Source organism: Gobio gobio, assembly GCF_949357685.1.
Source record: "Gobio gobio genome assembly, chromosome: 4".
Classification (NCBI taxonomy): domain Eukaryota; kingdom Metazoa; phylum Chordata; class Actinopteri; order Cypriniformes; family Gobionidae; genus Gobio; species Gobio gobio.
This window is the reverse complement of record NC_137100.1, coordinates 47509043-47535828: the sequence shown is the minus strand read 5'-3', so window position 1 is coordinate 47535828 and position 26786 is coordinate 47509043. Positions and strand designations below refer to the sequence as shown.

Sequence of the window (26786 nt, the reverse complement as noted above, 5' to 3'; positions counted from 1 at the left end):
GACTTTTATTTTGAAGTGTAGCTCAACTGTGGAAAGTAAGTTCCGAGTCTTCACTCTGACGGACCAAGAAGTTTTGGCTGTGTACGAGGTTCGTGTCGGAAGAGACAGGGAGAAACAAACACGATTGACTAACAACTGTTGTTAAACATTACATGATTGTCTGTACAAAGACCACTGGGGGATAACTCACTGAGATCATATTACTGAATGAGAGGCCAAACACCTTCGACAGTAACTTAGCTGTCTAGCTCGGTGCTATCTGGAACGAAGACAGACGCAAATTGCAACGGAAAGTCACTTTTATTAAGACTTGGTGCTGTGGGACTTCAGCCGAACTTCAACCTGTGATGGACGACTCGACACTACTGGAGATTTGGATCGGGTTCGTATAAAGACTGACAGCGGGTTTTCAGTGGTCAGATGTGGCTGTTGGGACTGGAGACGGGAGACGTGTCACTGATAAAGCGGCTGAAGTTGAAGTTAGAGCCGCAGCGCTGACATCCATCCATTCATTCATCAGTCCAGTCCAGTCCACCCTACAACAGAGTCCAGCCAGCACATAACCCGGACCTGTAGGCGTTTTATTCACCCTTCACTTCACTGCCCGGTTTATTGAACACTTCTTAACCCTCACCTGGTGTGGAAAGGACGTGTTTTGTCAACATGGGTTCATTGTTTCGGAGTGAGGAGATGTGTCTGGGCCAGCTCTTTCTGCAGTCCGGATCCGCTTACGACTGCATCAGTGAACTGGGCGAACTCGGGCTGGTGGAGTTCAGAGACGTAAGTGTATAGTCGCAATAATGTGTTGATAACGTGTATTTTCTTTTTGAAATATTGACTTGGCCTTTGTTTAGCTGACTGGCTCACAACCCGATGGCATTCTGTGTGACGTGATGTGTTCACACGTGATCAAGTCTTTTATCAGACGTTTATTTATTTTATGGGATAACATTACAGTGTTTGATGCATCTCATTGAGCGATGACTTTTTTCCAAAAATGTATAAATGTTTAACACACTTATTAATAAGTCATTAACAATGAAAACGTTATACAATGTTTACCTCCAAGTATACATGTATGTAATGAAACCTTAATTTCCATATTTTAGTTTATTATTATTATTTTAATGTACGTGATCTACTAATCCGTTGGTTGGTAATGGCCTATTTATGAAAGATATTGTATTGAATTTATTAGTATAAAATGTGTAGAATGTGTGTAGAATATTCCAATCCTCCTTGATTTATTATCAGATGTTTTCTTTCATTTGTTTCAGCTCAATCCAAGTGTGAACTCTTTTCAGCGCAAGTTTGTCAATGAAATCAAGAAATGTGAAGAGATGGAGAGGATTCTAGGTAAAAGCTTTGCTGTTAAATTCTTCACCTAATAAGGGCGTAATTCAAAAATCATGTGTTGATGCTTACAGGGTAAACTGCTAAAGGGTCTCAATACTTTCTCGTCACAAGGCACATTCATGATAGTTGAACCTAAGATATACAAATAGGTTATTCACTTTGCATTCAGTTGAGTTTATTCAGTAAGGTGTGTTTAACTTGAATATGTTGTGATGGCACTTGATCACAGCTCATAAACAGACATTGATGGTGTGTGCAAATGATAATTCCCCAATGTAAATCAACGGCATGAACTCAAAGTGGACTTGTGTAACAGGATATCTTCTGAGGGAAATTAAAAAAGAAGACATCCCACTGCCTGAAGGGGAGGTGAACCCAGCTTCACCATTACCCAAACATGTGATTGTCATAATGGTGAGATCAGTTCAACCCTGTTTATTTGTTTAGCTCTTGTGTTACATTAGTTGATTTTTCAGACACATTCAAATGTCTTTTTCTGCACTGTATTCTCACTGGCAGTTGCCTAGTAAAACTAAAGCCCTGCTTTGAATATAATTATATTCTGTTTCATTCTGTTCATGGCTGCTTAAGTCATTCAGACTTTGTTGAATTGTTTAAATCCTAGCTGAGATATTTATTTTTAATTTGTTATAGATCACTTTTTATAAAATGTAAAATCTCCCCTTGATTTACACTGATAGAATATTTGGCATTGGCCCTTTCTCAAATCTATTTGCATATCCATCATTTGGTCTTGTCTTTATTTAATCCATTGTGGCAAGCAGTACGAGTCCGAGGGCCGTGAGAGAACGACATGAGGTTGGACTTGTACTGCTTGCCACATCCATGTATTGCCTGTATTTTGTCAGTCAATCATTTGAAGTCTGTTTTACTGTTCCCTACTAGATCTCTTTCAGGAACACATTTTCTTAAATGCCAGGGCACTGATATATGAATGCTGATATTTAGTTATGACTGAGGCCTTTGTACTTTGTTTTAGGAGCAACTTCAGAGACTAGAACTGGAGCTGAGTGAGGTCACCAGGAACAAGGAGAAACTCCAGAAGAATCTTCTAGAACTGACTGAGTACACGCATATGCTGCGTATCACACGCAACTTTGTGCACCACAGTGTAGAGGTAGGACATGTGATTCCCTGTCACAAGTTTAGAGCTTTTGTTTGAACAACAAGAAAAGGGGAACATCTGACTGGTGGAAGGATTTACCATGTTTTTTTGTCATTCATTATCTCACTGATATTGTTAAACCAACAGCTCCTTAAAACCTTAGTTCAATCTTGTCGGCGTCTTGGCTTTTGTTTCTTTGTGTCTGTTAATGTTTTTGATGCTTGACCATTTTCGACCTCTCCGGTGTAATTGAAAGGATTTCATCTCTAGAGAGCAGGACTGTGGGAATCATGTAGGTGATTTGGAGTCACCTGATTTTCACTGACCAGCAAAACTTTGAGAGCAACATGTAATGGCATTACAAATAGGCTTAACTCTTGACCTCTTCTTCTTGATCACTGAGGTGATATAAATTGTGTGTAGGGCTGGGCGATTTGACCAAAAATCGTATCTCTGTATTTTTTGGCTGAATGGCACTATACGGTAGCCTGACGTCGTCATATTCAATTCTAGTCAGAATATGAGTCTGATACTGCTCCGTTGGGCTTTGATTATGGGGCGTGTTTCAACCAAACCAGGAAAGACCTCAATTGGATAGACCCACAACCAATCAGAGCAACAGAGCGACCGAGCGACGCATTACGTTAGTTGTCAAATGTCAACAGAACTCAACTGCACTGTGTTGCCAAGTCCACGGGTTGAAGCGACCCCAATTATGTGATATACAGACCCAGGAATGCGAATTTTAGCAGGCAGTCCTTCCAAAATAACACATATTTTACCCCCCAAATGCCTTTTTTTCCCGGAGAACCCCCCTGGAAAGCTTTTGGGCTTGTTTTTGGCTAGTTTTGAGGAACGTTAGCAATTGGGCGGGTTTTGTTGTAAAACTTGGCAACCCTGTCTGCACGCACGCTGGAATAAGTAGCCTAACGTTAGAAGAAAAAGATGAGTGTAAACGAACTTTGCCGGTGTTGTAAAAAAGAATTTAAGGAGACACAGAGTACTTACCAACACGATCATCATTTCTGAGAGAAATAGTAAAGGTGAATGCATATATGAATAAGTTCTCCGTTTAGGATTAGAACAAATTCAACCCAAGCGCTCTTTTATGATGTGGATGATTACGTTACTGTTGATCATCTGTCCATCATCGTCTAAAGCCCGCCCTGACAATTTCATTGGTCCGAACAGCTTCTGTTCGGGCATAATTACTTCTCTATTGAGCAAGTCCAGACAGAACTGCCCGAGTAAAAATGTTGTGGGCGGGGCTAAGTTCGGCTGACATCCAGGCTAACTTTACGGTATATATTTCCTTATTTTCAACATTTTTCCATTTGGATAAAATAAAAAAAATAAAAAATCACATCCTGCCCAATGATGTCCTACAAACATTGTTCATATTGAAGGCAATGAAAACTAATAAAGTGAATGTAACCATGCATGTAGGCTCTAGGCTGTGCTATATATTATGTGCAAAAAAAGGGTTACAATCACACACTGTAACATTACAATCTAAAAACAAAAATAATGTTTTACAGCAGAAGTTAATTTTACTAAACTAAAAATGAAAATAAATTACCTTACCAATTATATTACCCAATATTTGGGTTATCATCACTTTACAGTTTTTGTTATCATACAAAATAGACTTACTTGTAGGTTTAAAACTCTACATATGGCAGATTTATTGCCCAATTATTTAGCAAAACGTAGCTATATTTTTTCATCAGAATTATTGCGCTCCTATTCTGTTGCCTTCTGTCTGTTTGGTGCACATGCACGCAGTGGCACTTGTTCATTGAAGTGTGTGAAGTTTAGTGGAGACTCACTTGCAGAAGGCTCATCCACTCCTGACAACAAAATGGAAATATTTATACGACTTTCTAACATTTACAGATGAAGAATATACATTATGCACAGAGGAAAACATCACATCTCAAACTCATTGAACAGCACAAGTTTATGTTAGAGCAACTGACGGGTCAAGCCGCTTTAAAATATACGTGTCGACTATATTTTACAAGTTATTTTAAAGCCCTTAATATAAAGCATGTCTCATGTTTAGGACAAATTTGATTAAACACTTTCCCCACTGCAGCTCTCTCTACTTCCTCTGCTATTTTTCAGATCGTAATATCAAACTACTGTATATCTACATGAACAGTATTCCCTCATTCTATATGGTTTATGTAATATAAATTGATATCGTACACACTCGATTTACCATCCAGCCATATGTGTGTGTGAATCTAATATCTTGCTGTGTTTTTGCTTGTATATGAACAGAGGGAGCCAACGCATGCCCAGTATGAAGAGTTTCCGTTTCTAGAGAAAGAGCCTGTGATGGACTACACCAGCATGCAGAGGCTAGGAGCCAAGCTTGGGTGAGCAGTAGAGGTGTTATGAGATCTCTTGCCACGAGATCTCGCGAGACTAAACTGTGAAGAGATTTCTCGTCGAGATGAAAAGCTTAGGATAGAATATGCCAACGCTTAATTCAGGTGGATAACTGTCGCTTTAATTCCATCAGCTCATCCAACACGAGCTGTTTGAGTCGTACTTAGTGACGAGAAGACATTGAGCATGTGTTATGAGTGTATGTGTTACGTGTTAGTGAAGTGCCCGCATTGAGCGTGTCCTACGAGTGTGTGTTACATGTTTGGACTGGACCGTGGTGGAGGATTTGTTGCGCAGCGGAAGCGTCAAACTTATATTTTAAAATGTGTGTTCAACACCACCACTCCCTATTCACTTTGTTTGCAACTACAGAGGTCAAACGTTTCCTGTAGTTTTTCACCAGGTTTGCACACACTGCAGGAGGGATTTTGGCCCACTCCTCCACACAGATCTTCTCTAGATCAGTCAGGTTTCTGGCCTGTCGCTGAGAATCACGGAGTTTGAGCTCCCTCCAAAGATTTTCTATTGGGTTTAGGTCTGGAGACTGGCTAGGCCACGCCAGAACCTTGATATGCCTCTTACAGAGCCACTCCTTGGTTATCCTGGCTGTGTGCTTTGGGTCATTGTCATGTTGGAAGACCCAGCCTCGACCCATCTTCAATGCTCTAACTGAGGGAAGGAGGTTGTTCCCCAAAATCTCGCAATACATGGCCCCGGTCATCCTATCCTTAATACAGTGCAGTCGCCCTGTCCCATGTGTAGAAAAACACCCCCAAAGCATGATGATACCACCCCCATGCTTCACAGTAGGGATGGTGTTTTTGGGATGGTACTCATCATTCTTCTTCATCCAAACACGTTTAGTGGAATTATGACCAAAAAGTTCTATTTTGGTCTCAAATGACCACATGACTTTCTCCCAAGACTCCTCTGGATCATCCAAATGGTCATTGGCAAACTTAAGACAGGCCTGGACATGTGCTGGTTTAAGCAGGGGAACCTTCCGTGCCATGCATGATTTCAAACCATGACGTCTTAGTGTATTACCAACAGTAACCTTGGAAACGGTGGTCCCAGCTCTTTTCAGGTCATTGACCAGCTCCTCCCGTGTAGTTCTGGGCTGATTTCTCACCTTTCGTAGGATCATTGAGACCCCACGAGGTGAGATCTTGCATGGAGCCCCAGTCCGAGGGAGATTGACAGTCATGTTTAGCTTCTTCCATTTTCTAATGATTGCTCCAACAGTGGACCTTTTTTTCACCAAGCTGCTTGGCAATTTCCCCGTAGCCCTTTTCAGCCTTGTGGAGGTGTACAATTTTGTCTCTAATGTCTTTGGACAGCTCTTTGGTCTTGGCCATGTTAGTAGTTGGATTCTTACTGATTGTATGGGGTGGACAGGTGTCTTTATGCAGCTAACAACCTCAAACAGGTGCATCTAATTTAGGATAATAAATGGAGTGGAGGTGTACATTTCAAAGGCAGACTAACAGGTCTTTGAGGGTCAGAATTCTAGCTGATAGACAGGTGTTCAAATACTTATTTGCAGCTGTATCATACAAATAAATAGTTAAAAAATCATACATTGTGATTTCTGGATTTTTTTTTTAGATTATGTCTCTCACAGTGGACATGCACCTACGATGACAATTTCAGACCCCTCCATGATTTCTAAGTGGGAGAACTTGCAAAATAGCAGGGTGTTCAAATACTTATTTTCCTCACTGTATATCCCAATCTCGTTGTAACCATCTCTTAGTTCTGTATCATGCTTGAAGAAAAATGTAGTCTCTATTTGCACTTTGAATATTGAGTACTTTGATTATGGTATTATCGTTATTGTTTGGACTTAATATCTATGATCAATTTGTTGGAAGGATTTCTTAAAAATGCTATGTAAAAATCTTGTCTCGTGAACCCAATCTCGTGTCTTGTCTCGTGAGATAAGAGTCTCGTCACACCCCTAGTGAGCAGTGTTTAAAAACATAAAGCTGAAAGTTTACTTCCCTGCTCTGCGTTCTGCTCTGGCTCACCAACAGTCAATGTGACGGAATTTTCATCATCAGTGTGTAGCTGGAATTTTTTTGTCGACAAAGGTGTATGTGTGAATGATTTGAGTGCTTGGAAAAAAAGGTCAGCTGCACTCGCAGTCAATGGAGTATAGTTTAAAAGGCTTGCTCGCTCAACTGTGTGTGAGACTGAGTGAATCGCAGAAAATGAAGTATGCCCAGGCCTTAAAGGGTTAGTTCACCCAAAAATGAAAATTCTGTCATTAACTCGTCGTTCCAAACCCGCAAGACTTTTGTCATTTTCAGAAGACAAATTAAGATATTTTTAAAGAAATCTGTGAGATTCATGTCCCTCCATTGACAACTACGCAACTACCACTTTGACGCTTCAAAAAGTTCATAAAGAGATTGTAAAACTAATCCATATGAATTGAGCGGTTTAGTCCACATTTTCAGAGGAGACTCAATCGCTTTATATGAGATTTGAATTTAGGCTTTTATTCACATACAAACATTCATCAACTCACCACACCAACACTCAACACACCAGTTGTGGTCAACGGAAGCTCAAGCATGTTCGCTTGACGTGCAAGAACCAATGAGGTTAATTCTCGTGTTAAGCAGAACGTTTGAGTTTCCGCAAGAACCAATGAGGTTTATTCTCTCGTTATGCAGCACATTGTGAACCAGTGAGGTTCATTCTGTGTTACGCAGTACGTTTGAGTTTCCGCAAAAGAACCAATGAGGTTCATTCTCGTGTTAAGCAGAACGTTTGAGTTTCCGCAAGAACCAATGAGGTTTATTCTCTCGTTATGCAGCACATTGTGAACCAGTGAGGTTCATTCTGTGTTACGCAGTACGTTTGAGTTTCCGCAAAAGAACCAATGAGGTTCATTCTCATGTGTTCTCATGTGGACAAGAACAATTGAGGTTTGTTCTTGCGTGTCAAGCAGGTTTGGTTGAGCTTTTTTTATGTTCCCTGATCAATGTTTATATGTGAAAAAAATTTCAGTCTGTTCCTCGTAAAAAGCGATCAAGTCTCTTCAGAAAATTTGGACTAAACTGCTCAATTCATATGGATTCGTTTTATGAGCTCTTTATGAACTTTTTGAAGCGTCAAAGTGATGGTTGCGTAGCTTCAATGGAGGTACAGAAATCTCTCAGACTTCATTAAACATTTCTTAATTTGTGTTCAGAAATTTTTACATTTTTTGGTGAATCCTTTAATGCATATACTAAAACTGTGGGTAGATGTCGTTGTATTATATAAAATGTAACCATTATTTGAGAAACTTAAATGGATGTCAGATAAGCAAAGGACAGTGACGTCTGTTAACATCAATAACTTTCACCCATAAGATCTCAGCAATTATCTAACATCCTGTTTCCTGTATGCATTTTTAAAGAATCTTTGGTGTTACAGATAAAATATCCAAAAATGTATCACTTCATGCCACTGTTGTAAAGTTGAGCTCACATTCCTCTGTCCCTGCTTCTTAGGTTCATTTCTGGGCTCGTCCAGAGCGTGAAAATCGAGGCATTTGAGCGAATGCTCTGGAGAGTGTGTAAGGGCTACACCATCCTCAGCTACTCTGAGGTAGACGAGCTTCTGGGCGACCCCGTTTCGGTGAGACCAGTTGACATCTCCAACATAGTTTGATGTTTATAACTTCAAACATTTTTGGTAACAAAATGGATGCTTGATTCAATTGATACTAGTGCTGGGCGGTATGACCGAAAATGTATATCACGGTATTTTTCTAAATTATATCGGTTTCACGGTATATGACGGTATTTTTTTCCCCTATGCATGACCGGGTGTTAACCACATTTTCTACTGATTGAGAGAGTAAATACTGCAGTAGATTGACTGGAATGCCCTATTTTACTGTCATGACGGGTGAATATTGTAGAAAAACTCCACACTAGAGTTAATACAGGTTTGCAAAGCCCCACAAAATTATGCTATGGAGAGACAATAAAACATAGACCTACAACACACTCATTACAGGCACATGAATATTAAAATATGACCACGGATAGAAAAAAAAACAGAGTTGAGGGCACCTTAAGCATTTTAAAAATCTAACCCTATATAACAACAAACTGACAAAACGAGGGAGAAACGCGGATATTTGCAATACATTTAAGAGCACTCTCTGAACAAATGACACACATCAGTTTAACAGAAAGAATAAAGCAGTTACTTTTTTGCCCATTCTTCTTTGAATTGTCAGTTTATTTATTAACTTGCATCATTCATTGTCTTTTGTATAGCAGAATAATCGATCGTGTCATAGTGGTCGTGATCATATGGTTCAGTGTAGCCAAATCAGTGCACATTTAATTTGAAGAAGATGTGATGAAATATGTGCGCATACACGCTTCTTGTACTTGTTCAGAGCACTAGAGTATATGAAATATGTCCATTAAAAACTTAAACGCGCTCGCAACGGTCTATATATGTGCAATATGATCCATGAGGAGAACGCTGTTAAGGCCCTGTTAAGCAAACTGCGCGCGCTCCTCCCCCAAACGGACGAGGCGTTTATAGTCGACGCGCGCGCCGTTGTAGTATTCTGTGAAACGACAGGGGGCGACTTGGAGTAATTGTTCTTAAATCCGTCGAAAGCAGGGGCGAAGAAGTAGTTTACCGGAACAGGTGAACAGGGCGTCCCGCAAGCCGTTCGTGGAACATAAACGAACCCACATGAGCCCCGTAACTTTACAAGAGAGACTGGCCGTCACACTACGTGTTCTTGCGTCTGGCAGTAACCAAAAATGTGTTGCCTCCAGTTACAAGTTGGGCTCGACCACAGTTTCGTTGATCGCAGTACAAGTACAGGACTGTCATCAGGGATGTATACAGTAATGTTGCCAATCAAAGTAAAAAAAAAAAAAAAGTGTTAAATCTTGTGTGTTTGCTTTGTGCTTTAAAATATATGTTTCACTTTCTTGTATAAGTTATCACAGTGTTTGTAATAAAACTATAAAACTGAAAGCGTGGCATTGGTCGACATTAGAACAAAATAGATGGATGTGAAAACATGCATACACTATATTGATATTTTTATACTATATATATATATATATATATATATATATATATATATATATATATATATATATATATATATATATATATACACACTATATTTTAACTATATTAGTTCACAGTGCATTAACTGAAGATGACAACTAATTTCTGATTTTGTTTGTACATTCTGAAATTAACACTAAACAAGCACAATAAATGCTGCAGAAAGTGTCTTGTAAACTAATGTACTAAATGAAGCCTCTTTGTACAGTTACTTTTTATAAAACATGCCTTATTTTATCAAAGGTTCTATTTCAGTTAGTGTAGGCTCATTTTGAAAATGTAAGCAGTTACTTAAGACAAGTGCAAACTGGGTGCTTAATGCAAATGTATTCTAAAGTCCTATTCACAAAAGGAATGGATGGTTGGACGGATGGATGGCCATCAATGCAAACTTTCCATGAATTCTGTGCCATCTGGCTGTCGCGATGATCCCTCATGGAAGGGTCATAAATGTGCCGGTACTGACGCACCAGCTCGGACAAAGTCGCCTCAAAATCGTACATCTTCGGATGCGGAGGTGCGCGCGGAGTTACAAAAAATGCGCTGCGCACCGCCAGGCGAAATGGGGTCTTGCGGAGCCAACGCGCGAGACCGCCCCCTCCGCGTTGACGTCATTTTTGCCGCGCGCACCCTCGCGCTCTTGTGGCCGCGGCGAGTATAAACAAGGCTTTAATCTCATCACGGCGCTCCACGCAGAAACTGCTCTCTCGCGCGCGCCGCGTGTAGTTTCTCCGCTATAATCAAGGGCTGAATCAGAAATAGCCCCCTATAACTTCAAATAGGGCATTATTTGGAGGGGACAGCGCTTTGTAGTGGTGTCCGAAACCATTGGACGTTATTGAGTGCACTCTGTCTATCCCACATCACACCGCAATAACGAGTGTACAGCCGATGTACACACAACGGTTGTCCGACTTCACGCACTCGTTTTCATTCACTCCTTCAAATAATGTGATAACGTAGGGAATAGTGAACGAGGGTATAGGGGTTTCAGATTCGGATTCAGCCATAGGCTTTAGATGCGATCTCAGCTGTGTTCTGACTGCTCTCACCAGTACAGTGCAACAGTGAAATCGGTCCCCTCTCAAACAATGACGCGCTGCGCCGCGTTCCGAACGTTGTTTAGCGACATATACCGGTATTGCGGTATCATCAAAATTCATATCATAACAAAAATAAATACCGGTATTCGGTATGAACCGGTATACCGCCCAGCACTAATTGATACCCAAGTCTTTTATGATGGTTGAGTTTGTCTGTTCTCTGATTCAATTTATACCCAAGTCTTTTATGATGGTTGAGTTTGTCTGTTCTCTGTCTGGTTTGTTAGGGGGAGCCAACCAGGAGTGTAGTGTTCCTTATCTCCTACTGGGGAGATCAGATTGGACAGAAAGTTAAGAAGATATGTGACTGGTAACTCTTAAATTACATTAATATATTCTACTTGTACTTAGTGATTCTGTTAATCAGTCTGGTTTAACGAACTTTATTTGTAAACTATATGCTAAATTTAACCACCGACACGCTAACTGATTGCACCACTGAGGCAGATGGGGAGCTGCTGCTGTTTATGAAGATTATGAATGGCTTGTTCCCTGTTACATTTAGGGGAAGCTTCATGACTTTCATTTCTTAATTCTATTTGAGTTCGGAGTATTTTTATTCTTAAGAAAAAGTAGAAGTGCTGTAGTTAAGAAAATATTTTTTGTTTTTTGTTTCCATAGCTACCACTGTCACCTGTACCCGTACCCCAACAGTAACGAGGAGAGGACAGATGTGGTGGAGGGACTCCGCACACGTATTCAGGACTTGCACACGGTGAGTCAGGATGAGCTTGTCTTCTCATTTGTTAAAGTTGTTTATGAGACTTTTCTGATTTTGACTGTGGAAGATTGTAATGTGTAAGATGAATGAGATGTAAGATGTAAGATCAGTGTAAGTGTGATCTCACAAGTGTGATTATTCATTTACTGGCTGGTCTTTCCCTTTAAAGGGTTAATGCACCCAAAAATGAAAATTGTCATTAATTACTCACCCTCATGTCGTTCCAAACCTGTAAGACCTTCGTTCATCTTTGGAACACAAATGAAGATATTTTTTGATGAAATCCGAGAGCTCTATGACCCCTCCATAGACTTTTAAGGCCCAGGAATGTAGGAAAGACATTGTTAAAATCGTCCATGTGACTCCAGTGGTTCAACCTGAATTGTATGAAGCGATGAGAATACTTTTTGTGCGCAAAAAACAAACAAATATAACGACTCTATGTCGACAATTTCTTCTCGCCTGTGTCAGTGTCCTTCGCAGTTTGCATTATTACCACAAGTGCATCTGTCACCTCAAAATAAGCCAAAAATACAAATGAACGAAAACTGTCTGCTGACTAGCTATGGCTACTGCAAAATTTTATATTTTTTTAACATCCATGCAAGAACAATGTCGCTGACTGATGACAGTTTCATTACTGATCGTCTCACCTCCAAAATCCAACCACAAAGGCTGAATATTCTCTCTGAAGGTGCTCTCATGGACGGGATGCAAAGAACATATATTGGCAGGTTCAGGGCAGGGAACTGGGAACTGTGTGAACGCCATCATTGCAGAAAGTTTTGTCCACTTCAAGTTCAAGCGTGGATACGCTGTTGTCAAAGGATGTCGGGAGCGGGGAGCCTGACAATAGTCTGGCTGCTCCCAACATCCTTTGACAATAGCGTATCCATGCTTGAACTTGAAGTGAACAAAACTTTTCAGAGTAACCAACCGCTACCGTCTTTGATTTGGAAATGTACTCCCGCGCCGCAAGAAAACTGATCGGGTCCCGTGGGAGAACCTCTAGGTCAGAGAGCTCTTGGATTTTATCAAAAATAACTTAATTTGACATCCGAAGATGAACGAAGGTCTTAAGGGGGTTTGGAATGACATGAGGGTGAGTAAATAATGACAGAATTTTCAGTTTTTGGTGAACTAACTCTTTACCTGTCATCCCAATTTTTGAACATAGACATGAAAATGGTTTGGAGTGCTTTGGAATACAGACCAAGGTCATCCTTTCAAATTTGTATAGTGAACAATGTTATTTTACATTTAATTATTACATTTCTGTACCTGAAATTAAATCTGTAACTTTGTTATATTGTATTTATCTAGTGTATTTGTTCTTTCTACTGACTGTTCACTTGCCTTTAATAATGTTCTAACTTTATTAGTTAGGCTAGTATTTTTTTGCTGTGGTAATAGAGTACTTAATGTGATTTTTTTTTTCTTTCTTGCTGATCCGTTATATGATCCGAACGGTGCGATTTGTGATTCGCTGAACTGCTACAATGTATCTCCATAAATACTGTTTACTATTTTATACAGGACCTAAAGAATATCCCGTGTTCTCTTACATTTGATTACTTTATTCAGTTTCTGTAGTATTTCTAAAGACTAGTGTTAGACCTACCCAAAAAAAACGGTATTTATTTGTGCTACATTTTTTACATTTAATTCAACTATTGAATGAAAGCTTCCCTGTGTTGTGTAAACTCTTAAGCAACAAAATTACCCCATTGTAAAAACACAAATACAATGAGTGAGCAAACATTTAGGTGAGAGAACCATACTGTTTTTTTTTCAGTCGAGGAATGTAGGGGGGGCAGGTTAGGTTTGAGGGAATTTGTGTTTACTTGTGACCGCTTTGTAAGAGAGAGAAAGAAAATTGTGTTAGTGGATTTTACTGGTTGTTTTCATAAAATTAAATTGCAATCTTCACTAACCAGCTCAAGACAGCCATGCAGTCGAGGAATGTAGGGGGGGCAGGTTAGGTTTGAGGGCATTTGAGTTTACTTGTGACCGCTTTGTAGGAGAGAGAAAGAAAATTGTGTTAGTGGCCGAGCTCAGCACATGATATTCATGAGGTCTAGGCTCTGGACAAGTCTCCACTAGTGAATCATGTGTATTTGATACTCTCAACACACACTGTTCCTTTCAGAAGTTTCATAAACAGGACAAAATATAGGAAAAGTCATTCATGAAAAGAAAATTGGGTTTCTGTGCTTATAAAATGATCCTCGATTGATCGAAGATATTTGCTGAAGAGCAGGGCAAAATGCTTTTATGTTCATCTGAGGGAAAAGTTCAGAAACCAGGGCAACAAATGTCATGTGTGGTTGCTTGTGTCATGTGTTGTTGACCTTTTGGAAAATACACTCATCCTCTAGGCATAATTATTAATAATTTTATGACATTTCAAATTATTATTAGCACATATTAACACTCTTATGAAATGCAAGATATATTAAATGAATTAGAACTGTGTTATTGAGAGCATTTTTTTACTGCAGTTTACATTTTCAGCATTTTAAATCAGAATTAAAAGGGTGCTTTAGATTAATACATATTTTATTAATAAACAACAAGTAAATAAACATATGAAATAATAAGTACATTTTATAAATTAAGCCTTTTAAAGTTTGCTACTGCCTCCTTTTTGAACCACCACTCTTGGGTCGTTATAGAAGACTCTTTTTTTTTATGTTGAGCACTTAAAAAGTGACATGCAAAATGGTTAGCTTGATGTAATTTTGAACCTGTTGTTGAAATGGTTTTGGTGGTTTCATCATAGGTTCTTTACCGCACTGAGGATTACCTAAGGCAGGTGTTGATCAAGGCCTCAGAGTCTGTGTACATTTGGGTAATCCAGGTTAAGAAAATGAAGGCCATATACCACATCCTCAACCTCTGCAGTTTTGATGTCACAAACAAGTGCCTCATAGCTGAGGTGTGGTGTCCTGTAAATGATCTGCCTGCTCTTCGGAGAGCGCTAGAGGATGGATCGGTAAGCAACTTGACATTATTTCAGGTGGCGCATTAATTCAAATACATCTGATTGATTCATGTGCACATATCCCTTAACTCTGCTGTGCTATTTTTGTTGTTTTATTCCATCAGAGGAAGAGTGGAGCCACAGTTCCCTCATTTGCCAATCGTATCCCAAGCAGTGACACTCCACCGACCCTCATACGCACCAACAAGTTTACCTCAGGTTTTCAGAATATAGTGGACGCTTATGGCGTGGGCAGCTACAGAGAGGTCAACCCAGGTAAGAGGGCAGCTGTTAAAAAGAAGACATTTGTACATCCTCAAAAATATATATACACTGATCAGGCATAACATTATGATCACTTACAGGTGAAGTCATCACGACACCTGTTAGCGGGTGGGATATATTAGGCAGCAAGTGAACATTTTGCCCTCAAAATTGATGTGTTAGAAGCAGGAAAAATGGGCTAGCGTAATGATTTGAGCGAGTTTGACAAGGGCCAAATTGTGATGGCTAGGTGACTGGGTCAGAGCATCTCCAAAACTGCAGCTCTGGTGGGGTGTTCCCGGTCTGCAGTGATCAGTATCTATCAAAAGTGGTCCAAGGAAGGAACAATGGTGAACTGGCGACAGGGTCATGGGTGGCCAAGGCTCATTGATGCACGTGGGGAGCGAAGGCTGGCCCGATCAAACAGATGAGCTATACTGTAGCTCAAATTGCTACAGTTAATGCTGGTTCTGATAGAAAGGTGTCAGAATACACAGTGCATCGCAGTTTGTTGCGTATGAGGCTGCATAGCCGCAGACCAGTCAGGGCACCCATGCTGACCCCTGTCCACCCCCGAAAGCGCCAACAGTGGGCACGTGAGCATCAGAATGGGACCACGGAGCAATGGAAGATGAATCACGTTTTCTTTAACATGATGAATCACCTTTTCTTTAACATCACTTGGATGACCGGGTGCGGGTGCGACGCTTACCTGGGGAACACATGGCAGCATGGGAAGACGGCAAGCTGGCGGGGGCAGTGTGATGCTTTGGGCAATGTTCTGCTGGGAAACCTTGGGTCCTGCCATCCATGTGGATGTTACTTTGACACGTAACACCTACCTAAGCATTGTTGCAGATCATGTACACCCTTTCATGGAAACGATATTCCCTGGTGGCTGTGGCCTCTTTTAGCTGGATAATGTTTTGAGGAGCATGAGTTTGAGGTGTTGACTTGGCCTCCAATTTCCCCAGATCTCAATCCAATTGAGCATCTGTGGGATGTGCTGAACAAACAAGTCCGATCCATGGAGGCCCCAACTCGCAACTTACAGGACTTAAAGGATCTGCTGCTAACATCTTGGTGCCAGATACCACAGCACACCTTCAGAGGTCTAATGGAGTCCATGCCTCAATGGGTCAGGGCTGTTTTGTCAGCAAAAGGGGGACCAATACAATATTAGGAATATTATGTCATATTAGGTCATAATGTTATGCCTGATAGGTCCTGATACATGTCCTCAATGCTTGATATATATGCTTAGATAAGATGTGAAAACTTTTTTGTTATCACTCCTTCTCACAGCTCCATATACAATCATTACCTTTCCCTTCCTGTTTGCTGTGATGTTTGGAGACCTCGGGCACGGCATCATCATGGCACTGTTTGCTCTGTGGATGGTTCTCTATGAGAATGATCGCAAACTGAAGAAAACCAGGAATGAGGTGCATTCATCTTGCTGTTATGACATGGTTGTATTTGCCTACAACCGAGAATGAACTCCTCTGTCATTCATTTAGATGTGGTTGCTAAAAGAAATTGAATGCTAAGACATTATTTAGCCTTACTAATAGTTTACTGTTTATGTTTCTGTTCATTGGGTTACAGTTTGATTAACACTGTGTTCATTTGTTTAGATCTGGAACATTTTTTTCGAGGGCCGTTACATCATCCTGTTGATGGGCATATTTTCAGTCTACACCGGATTAATATACAACGACTGCTTCTCCAAATCACTCAACCTGTTCGGCTCGGGGTGGAACGTCAGTGCCATGTTCAAGCATGGAGACTGGACGTGAGTGTTCAAAACACAGAATACTGTGTAAAAAAATTATATATAGATTTATTTAAATATATACACATATAGTACGCAGTGCAACAAATGTTTTAAAATGTATTATTCTAAATATTGTATCTATTTAGTTATTGTTTTAAAATGTAGGTACAACTTTCCATGTTTCCACAGAGATGAAATAAGGCCTTCACTAAAGCTAATTTAATTTATCATTTTTTATCCTAACAGCTTAAACCAAGTTCACGCATAGGGGGATGCAACAATGATTTTGAGTTTCATGATGCTGTTTGAATTTTATGCTGGATACACTGCCATTCCAAAAACAAAACAAACAAAAAAAACGAATAGATAATATATTCAACAAGGACACATTAAATTGCTATATTGTATCCCATATCCAAGAATCTCAAAAACATTTATGTCCATATTCGAACAATTTCTGAAGGATCATGTGACACTGAAGACCTGACTAATTGCTGCTCGACCATCACAGGAATAAATTAATAGGGGTTTAATGGTACACAAAATTGACGGTTCGGTACGTACCTCGGTTTTGAAGTCAAGGTTCGGTATGGGTTCGGTACAGCAGTTTTACAAAATTGCTTTTTATTAATTTTTATTCAACAGTGGTTTAATGAAAAAAATTGTGTCTGTTCTTAAATGAATTCAGTTATAACTAAAAGTTTCTTAAAGATAATAGTGTAAACTATATAGGGAGCCCTTACTTGCATATTGCTATTAAAGATTAACAACAGAGCCCAAACTATTAACCTAAATTCAGTTGCTATTTATTTTTAGATATAATAATCAACACTCATAAGCTTCACATAAGGCACTTTTTGCATTAACTTCTAAATCTAATTATTATTTTTTTCTCCAATTCGTTGTTGAAAATAATCATTTAGTGGCTGTAATTTTCATCACAGGTTTATTTAAACATACATTAAATAAACAAGACATCACTAACAGGCTAAGTAGTATATAATGAATATATATATAGGCTAATATAATGAATATATAGGCTAATATAGTGTATGTATTTAATGAAAGAGTTGATTTCTCTTGTGAGCTAACAGCTGTTGACACTGAATGACTTCTGAGGTAAACGTGTTTCTACATGACATTGTTTACAAGCTGTTTTATTCTCTTTCCGCGGTTGAAACACAGATGGAGCGATTACACGACATATTATACATTTCAGTAAGTTGTAATGTATCATCAACATACCTTAAGAGATATTCATTTATGTTTATTCTTTAGGAAGAGACGATCGCGTTCACTCGCGCGCTGCCGCTTGAAGTTGAACTGATACGTGTAACGTTATATCAGTCACGTCTCATTAAAGAGCGTCAAAACGGCATTTATCGTTTGAATTTCGTGATAAAATGGACTGAATACTTAATATGTTCGTGTGGGAACTCGGATTGAAGTGTGTTCCACGCTTAAAACAAGCCGACTGTTAACCGTTAAAGATTGCATTCATAACTGTTCGGTACACGCGTGCACCGAACCGAAAGGCCTGTACCGAAATGGTTCAATATGAATACGTGTACCGTTACACCCCTATAAATTACATTTCAAAATATATTCAAATAGAAAATGTTTATTTTACATTGTTAATAATATTTCACAATATTACAGTTTTTACTGTATTTTTATCAAATAATATCAGCCTTGGTGAGCAGTAGAAAAATCTTTGAAAAACATTCAAAAATCTTACCATGGTAATGTAATCCCTGCAGTCACACAGCTGATGAAGTCAATAAATGGTAAATAAATTTGAAATCCTCTTGAAAATGTTACAAGACAGTCCACAAGGCTGACAGCAATAATTGGAGCTTGGATGCTGGTGGAGATGAAGCAGATGATGCGATGCAATCTTATTTGTAAGGAACAGCAGATTTCTCATGTACAGTATGTGGCTCTAATATGCTCTTTTTTTTTTCTTCTCCTCCTCCTAAGTTTGAGCGCAGTCCACTCAAATAGCTTCCTTGCACTGAATCCAAACATCACAGGAGTCTTTAAAGGGCCCTATCCTCTGGGGATAGACCCGGTAGGTCTTTGACTTCATTTTATTACTATGTAATCAAAACAAATGAATCAGTTTACTTTCACCACCATAAAAGCAAGTGTAACAGTAGGTGAAAGTCTATGGTTTGTATATAGCATAGAATAGATACATACAGTATACATACAACACATGTACAAAATACAAACAATGCTATAGATTCTCACAAGTACTTAGCAGTGAACGACACAGTGCTAGTTGTAATAAAATATACATAAACCACACAATAATAAGAACTCAAATTCAGGAGTGCAACTTAATGTAGGATATTGCCACAATGCACAATTAGGAACGTATACATGTTAATTTACTTTCTATCTTAATTGTTTTCCTGGGTGAATGACAAGCTAGGTTTTTATAATCTTGATAAAATGTTTTATTATTTTTCATTTGATAATATTTTGTTTGCACTCTCTGTAGATTTGGAACCTGGCATCAAACCGTCTCACCTTCCTGAACTCCTATAAGATGAAGATGTCTGTGATTGTAGGAATAATCCACATGACTTTTGGAGTCATTCTTGGCGCTTTCAATCACCTGTGGGATATTTGAAATTCTATTTTCAATAGATTGGTTTGAAATGGTTGTGACTTTGATCTTTCTAATGCTTCATTTGTTCTTCTGTTCAGGCACTTCAGACGGACATATATACTGTACCTGATATTTATTCCTGAGCTGCTCTTCCTGCTGTGTCTCTTTGGCTATCTGGTCTTCATGATCGTCTATAAGTGGCTGTTTTTCACAGTCCTGGACTCTCAGACAGCTCCCAGCATCCTCATCCACTTTATTAACATGTTCCTGATGCAGGAGGACTCTAACCGACCCCTTTTCCCAGGACAGGTTAGACTCAAAGAACCAGACGTGCAGCCGTTCCACTTTTACAAGCTAAAAAGAATGGCTCGGATCTGTGTTTCTTTTTATTTACTTTCCCTCTTTCCCATAGGCCGGGCTTCAGGTGTTTCTGGTGATTGTGGCCGTGTTCTCTGTGCCTGTCTTATTATTGGGCAAACCTCTCTACATCTACTGGCAACACAAGGGCAGAGACCGCCTGAACATGTACAGGGTGAGGATCCTCTTTTTGTGTGCGTGTTCTCCAGTTAGCTGAAGCCTGTTAGCTCCTTTTCTCTCTTTCTCTCTCTGTAGGGGTATCAGCGTGTACGACGGAGCAGTGAGGAGGAGCTCTCTCTCATGCGCACTCATGATATGGAGGAAGGCAGCAGCATGGACAGCCACTCCTCCAGCTCTGACAGCCAATCAGAGGAGGTGAGAAATTCAGAACCAGTTCAGTATACAAACAACTTTCCCTATGAGCCTAACAAATTTTCTTTTCTTCTCCAGCTTGATTTTGCAGATCTGTTCCTCAATCAGTCCATCCACACTATAGAGTACTGTCTGGGCTGCATCTCTAACACTGCGTCTTACCTCCGCCTGTGGGCTCTCAGCCTGGCACATGCCCGTAAGTAACACATCCTTGAATGACTGTACAATTTTGTATGCTGAAAAATAAAAAAGGTAACCGCAACAATATTTTTAAATTTCCCTTCAACAACTTTTGTTTTTTATCGAAGAACATATAGTTCTTGAAACTTCAGGAAACAACAAGTAAATTGTGGTTTGTTTATTTAATATACATCTCCTAGTGCAGGGCTCGACATTAACGCTAGTTAAAAGAGAATTTTACTTGCCCGACCAGAGAAATATCTTGATTAAAACGTCAATAACAAAAAGTAACTAAAGAATCACCAAAACGCAAGAATGATCCTGCATTCATTTAGTGTAAGTGGCGATCGATAGTGGATAATAGCAATGTTGTGTTGTTGATGCTCTCGAGGAGAAATCGCAACAAATGAGCACAGCTCACACAGAGAAATTCAGTTAACATACACGGTTAAAATTACAAATTGTGGAGTTTTTATATTTACAACATATATGATAGCCTACAGTTAAGCAACATCACAGAACCAAGAGTGCTGTTTTCTTGAATACCATCACGACTGAAAATGACACTGATTTCATATGACAGTTCCATAAACAATTAATTAACATTAAGTCACTTACATTTTAGATGCAATATTCACTTTTTTTTTTCGATTTCAGCTGCAAAAATAGTTCCAAACAAAGATCAAAGCAGAAGCATAACGCTTCTCACAGCAACAGTATGTTACTGAATTAATCATCCGTTTTGAACGAATCGTTTGAATGAATGACTCATTAAGACCTGCTGCCACCTACTGGTGGTGGTTTAGTTTCATCTTTCTAACATTTCTTATTTGTATATTCAAACATATTTAAAACGATCTCATAACATTATTTAATGCAGTTGTAATTTTTTTAGTGTTAATTATTTAATCTGATTGGTAACAGCCCTATAGTCTCTTATTCTATTTTAATTTCTAGATCAAATTAAAAAAATTTAATGAAAGCTAAAGCATAGCCTATATTTAATAAGATTAGGAGGAAAATGCCCTTTATAAAAGGTAAAAATATCACAAATATGCAAATTTAAATATATCAAAGCTGATTGAACACTGGTGAGAATATTGCTTAAGAATAAATTAGGACTGTACGATTAATCGAAAAATAACCGAAACCGAAATTCAGAACCTCTAACTGACGTATTTTTCCCATGTCGGTTATTTCGGTTTTAGTCACTTGACTCTGCCCATCAGTCACATCAAGTGCAGTTTGCAGGCACACAGAGATGTAGGAGCGGTTATCTTTGTTTATAGATGCCCAGAATCACTATAGTAACTGCATGTTTTACACAGTTTATACATGTAACTTAATTGCCGTTCTTATAGCCTACGCGCTGCCACACACACACACACACACACACACACACACACACACACACACACACACACACACACACACACACACATGCTTTGTCATTTGTATGTGTTTTAAGTCCTGCCAGTTTGAACATTAAAGCAATTTTAGACCATCAGATGTGTATTATGTTGAACTAATGCCTGATATATTGTGACAAACGAACACTCAGACAGAAGCTCACACATCATGTGAAGATGCGCAGAGAGCAGCGCAGAAACACAGTGTCAACGCTGTCCTGTGACTAAAGTAAAGTCACTAAAGTATCTTAGAAACTCAACCGTTATAGGCATATATTTTAATACCTTTGAAGTAAGTACAAACCACAGCTTCATAATGAATAGAGACGGTATGAGTAATTCACACACACAATCACTCTCTCATTAATGCATTCAAATAAATGTAATGTAGGTCTACTGTGTTAATTTATCTGATGTACAACAAACAGAAATCTGCCCCGTAGACAATAACTGCTGAAAGTGAACTGTTTCCTTCAAGTATTTTAAAATCACTAAGAAATGCACTTTTAAAAAATCCACCTTTTAATAGTAGAAAATATTTACAGTAAAAACCTTATCAGGAACTTACTCAAAAACCTTATGAGGGCAAAAATGGAAAGCAAAAAGAAAAGAAAAGAAAAAGAGCGAAATAATCGTTCATTAATCGTAATCGAGGTAAAATGTTCAATTAATCGAGGTTTTTATTTTTGGTCAAATCGTTACAGCCCTAGAATAAATGATATTTACAACACAAAGAAATAATTTCCAGACAAGCTATTTTTTTACTCGGACAAGCGAGTGACAGATTTACTTGTCGACGTAGAATCGTGCCTCTCCAGCCCCTGCAGCCAATCACACATTCCAGATGCACGCTTCTACGCCAGATTCTGTGATGTTGCTTTGACTTTGCTTTTCAACCCAGAAGAATGAAATGGCTCAGACAAATGCAAAATAACCAATTTCCACTTGTTGATTCAATTTATGAGTGTTTTTTGTGTTTTCTGTTCACATCTCAATAAACAAAATGTTTTTGGATTTCGTTCGTCTTTGGAACACAAATGAAGATCTTTTTAATGAAATCTGAGAGCATTCTAAACCTCCATTGACTACCATTTTCAAGCCCCAGAAAGTTAGTAAAGACATCATAAAAGTAATCCATGTGACCCTAGTGGTTTAACCACAATTTTATGAAGCGACGTGAGTGCTTTGTTTGCACAAACAAATTTTTACCTCTTTATTTACAGAATATCGCCAATGCGCATTCACAAGAGTCCACTGGAGTCACATGGATTACTTGAATGATCTCTTTACTACCTTTCTGGGGCTTGAAAGTGGTAGTTGCAATGGAGGGACAGAAATCTCTCAGATTTCATTAAAAATATCTTCATCTGTATTCCAAAAGTGAACGAATGTCTTATGGGTTTGGAACGACATGAGGGCGAGTAATAAATGAGAGAAATTTTCATTTTTGGGTGAACTAACCATTTCAGTTAAATGGGTTGAGAACCGCTGGTCTAGATTCAAGCATCCAAAATAATACTGACCATTTGTACAAAATGGCCATTAAAGGTCCCATGGCATGGCATTTTTCTATTATTTTATAATGTTTCCTGAGGTGTACTTATATTGTTAGTATGATTTTTACATCATAAAATGTCATAATTTAGAAATAAAAGGCATTTTTTCTATACTGCTGTTTGCCCTGTGGCTGAAGGCCCTGTTACAAGAGGCGTGTCTGCTGTGAGACTTCAGTAAAAACGCCCACTGTTGTGATTGGCTGACATCTTTGCATTTGATATGAGCGGAGGGGGTGTGGTTTAACGAGGTCTACGAGGCACGAGCTGCTGCCAGAGAGACGGATGGACCGGAGTTCACTTCACATCGGTTCTGTCAGTCTCAGTTCAGTGAACTGTTTTAGTTACAGCATATACTTCAGGTTATTAGTCTATTTCTAGTCGGAGGGGCTGTCACTCATGTCAGAAAGTTAGTAACTTTAGTAAATTATGGATCAACGCTGACTGGAGACGCGAACCGTTTAGAACGATTCACTCCGATTTGGTGAACTGATTCGGTTCACTAAAAAGAACCGGTTCAAAAGAAAGATCGTTCGCGAACCGGACATCACTAATGTACCAGAGACTGAGTTCAGCGATTGCTAACAAAGTTATTTATAGTAACTACTGAGTTATGAGAGCGCTGTCAGTCAGCGCGAGTTTATTGTGTTTGTATTTGAGAGTTCTGAATAAACACGAGTCCCAGTCACGCCGAGTCCGTCTTCATCATTATTACCAACTTTGTAACACATGCAAAGTACCATTACAGCTGTCGAGATGAACAAGTTATGAGTAAGTGTTGATAATACCATTATTTTTAGATATGTTCCTATCATATGGAAAGCGTCAGTGACGCGCATTGAGTACACAGCGCAAACAAAGACACAACAGCAGTAATCGAATGTAATCCAGTTTATTGTGGGAATAGCTGGCTAGCCTAGCCCAGATACCCTCACGCTTACCCCCCTTCTGCTTAATCTCGTGCCGCGTTTGGTGCCTCCGCTGTGGGCCAGATGCAGTACTGGGGGTCGAGGATGTTGAAGGCCGACCGGTCAGTGCAGCCAGAGCCTCGGCGTGTGTAAGGTTTATCTCTAAAGATGTGACTCTGCTGATGTTGAGCAGAAACGACTGTATGCACATTGTAGAACAGATAGACGCGACGAGGACGTACAAAAACACTGACTCACAAGATAGAAAACACGAAAACACCGTTCTGTCGGGAGAGAGAGAAGTCGCAGCGTGTGCACGAATAATAAATAATTAGCTACACATAAGAAATAACTGATCACAGATCAGAAGGAACTGAAAAAAGACTGTTTTCATTTGTACATCCAAACACTGAGAAACTGCCAGCGTTCACTCGTTCACAAGCCATGATCTCTCGAGCGTTTGCATGGGCGTGCCAGATTCTCTGGGTGGAGGAAAGGGAGGAAACCGTTCCTGTTTGGACGTCATAACAGGAGACTTCAGGATTGGCTAGTCTGGCCTGTCATTTTCTCAAAGGCAGAGAAAGACAGCCAGAACTCGGGTTTACACCGATCAACATTTCTATCCACTTGGGGACAATATTCAGGCTAGGGGAACTCATATTAATGTTGAAAAACCTCATAAAATGAAAATTTCATGCCATGGGACCTTTAAAATGCCAATATGGTCAATTTAAAATAAAATAGAATTGCTAAACGTGTTTTGTTGTGATCCAGAGCTCTCTGAAGTATTGTGGGCGATGGTGATGCGGGACGGCCTACGTGTGGATACCAGTTGGGGTGTTGTGCTCCTGGTGCCTGCCTTTGGACTGTTTGCTGTCCTCACTGTGTCCATCCTGCTGGTGATGGAGGGACTTTCAGCCTTCCTTCATGCTCTCAGACTCCACTGGTCAGTACAATACCTCAAATAATACACCACCATCACCAAAACCATTATTGTAGTCCATCACGCTCAGGCGAGATTTGGACATCAATATTCAGCAATAAATATAAAGGTAGTTGCTTAACTCAAATGATTCAAACGGAAATGATCTCTCTCTCCTCAGGGTGGAGTTTCAAAATAAGTTCTACAGCGGCGCTGGCGTCAAGTTTGTACCATTTGCCTTCTCTCTTATGCACAGCAGCTTTGAAAACGAAGGGCTGTTATGAACTGTGGGACGCTGAAGACCAGACCAGAGGGGATCTGTGAGCTTAATTTTTAACAGATTTATATACAGTGATGTTGCACTACATGCCAAACTGGCCCAACCAAATACTTTTTTGGGATTATATGGAGGTCCTATATCAGCGTTGACAAACTGAGAACAGATGCTCGATGATTTTTGGACATGCAACCATAACTCAAAACACACCGAAGTAAAGCAAAGACGAAGACTCTGGACTGTAAATAAGACTCTTGAGTGCTTTAGATCTGTTGAATGTATTATGTCAGCTCTTCACAAAAGTGCTGTTTGGGATTATAATTTTTCTACCATGTTGCCTGTTGGCTGTGCAGGGATGCTAATTTCTCCATAGCTGAGCACATTCCATGAGTGACTTTAGGATTTCGTTTTCATTCTTCACAGTGTTGAAACATGATTCGGGCTCATGTAGGTCATCCATAGTGTTGATCATAGAGCTTCATTAGGCTCAGTGTTCGATTCAAATACTTCTGCAGATGATCTTCTTGGTGATTGAAAAATCTCCTGTAGAACCCGTACTAGCCCACAGGAGGCTCAGAGATTTCTAAGTGCCAAACATGCTGAATGTATTCAAATGGGTGATGGATAAAATGTTTCAGTTTAATTCATTTAGAATTTAATTATTTAATTGTGTCATTGCTGTTCGGGGCAAAGCTTCTAGTCAGAGTTTTGTGAAACTGTCGGTCATTTAATTGTATCGTAAATGAAGATGTTTTAGTGTTTTAACTGTTATAGATCTTTTCAGTTACTCTATTCTCACTCTTCAGAATAGTCTTTTTTTAACTCAATTTAATGTGACACTTTGGTGTGTGGATTGTGAGCCACTGAATTCATTCCATTTTTTTTGGGGGTTGAATTTATTAATCATACTCATTTTGATTTCTAGCTTTCATTTGAGGATTCTATGCATTGGTTAGGTAACTTACATTCCATATTCTGCATAGGAGCTCAATATTTAACATTACACAATAAAAACAAACCTGTGAAGATTTTGATTGATTCAAATGTCTCTTGATCTTAATGCCAATTTTGAGCAAAAGTTTTTCGCAGTGCCACTGAAGAGTTTCTGTTGTTTGTTTTGTTACATCACTGTAGGAGCCATTTATATTCACTTTCAGACAGGTTAATTTAGTTATTACTTATTTTAGCCTCTGGGGGGAGCATTGCCCTAGGTGTGGCACTTCACTGGGAGTTGGGTATATTTACAGGTGAGGTAATTATTTAGGCAAGGTGTGGATGGCGGGGAACACGGTTTTTACCATAGCCGTGAGCACCCTTTCCACCAACAGCACAACAGCACTTTATTTATAGCCACACTG

General features: G+C 39.4%; 1 protein-coding gene across 1 annotated transcript; it reads left to right on the top strand.

The window, feature by feature from the left end:
* The first annotated feature begins 17 nt into the window (after window positions 1-17).
* Window positions 18-26466, top strand: atp6v0a2b (ATPase H+ transporting V0 subunit a2b). The gene is made up of 20 exons (XM_079815727.1): window positions 18-780; window positions 1278-1356; window positions 1673-1770; window positions 2357-2494; window positions 4769-4866; window positions 8386-8512; window positions 11316-11398; window positions 11710-11803; window positions 14592-14804; window positions 14918-15068; window positions 16362-16501; window positions 16694-16851; window positions 18814-18904; window positions 19340-19458; window positions 19549-19759; window positions 19863-19982; window positions 20063-20182; window positions 20258-20375; window positions 25004-25175; window positions 25333-26466. Exons 1-20 carry the CDS (start codon window positions 664-666, stop codon window positions 25433-25435), a joined length of 2550 nt encoding a protein of 849 aa, XP_079671853.1. The 5' UTR covers window positions 18-663; the 3' UTR covers window positions 25436-26466.
* The last annotated feature ends 320 nt before the right edge of the window (window positions 26467-26786 follow it).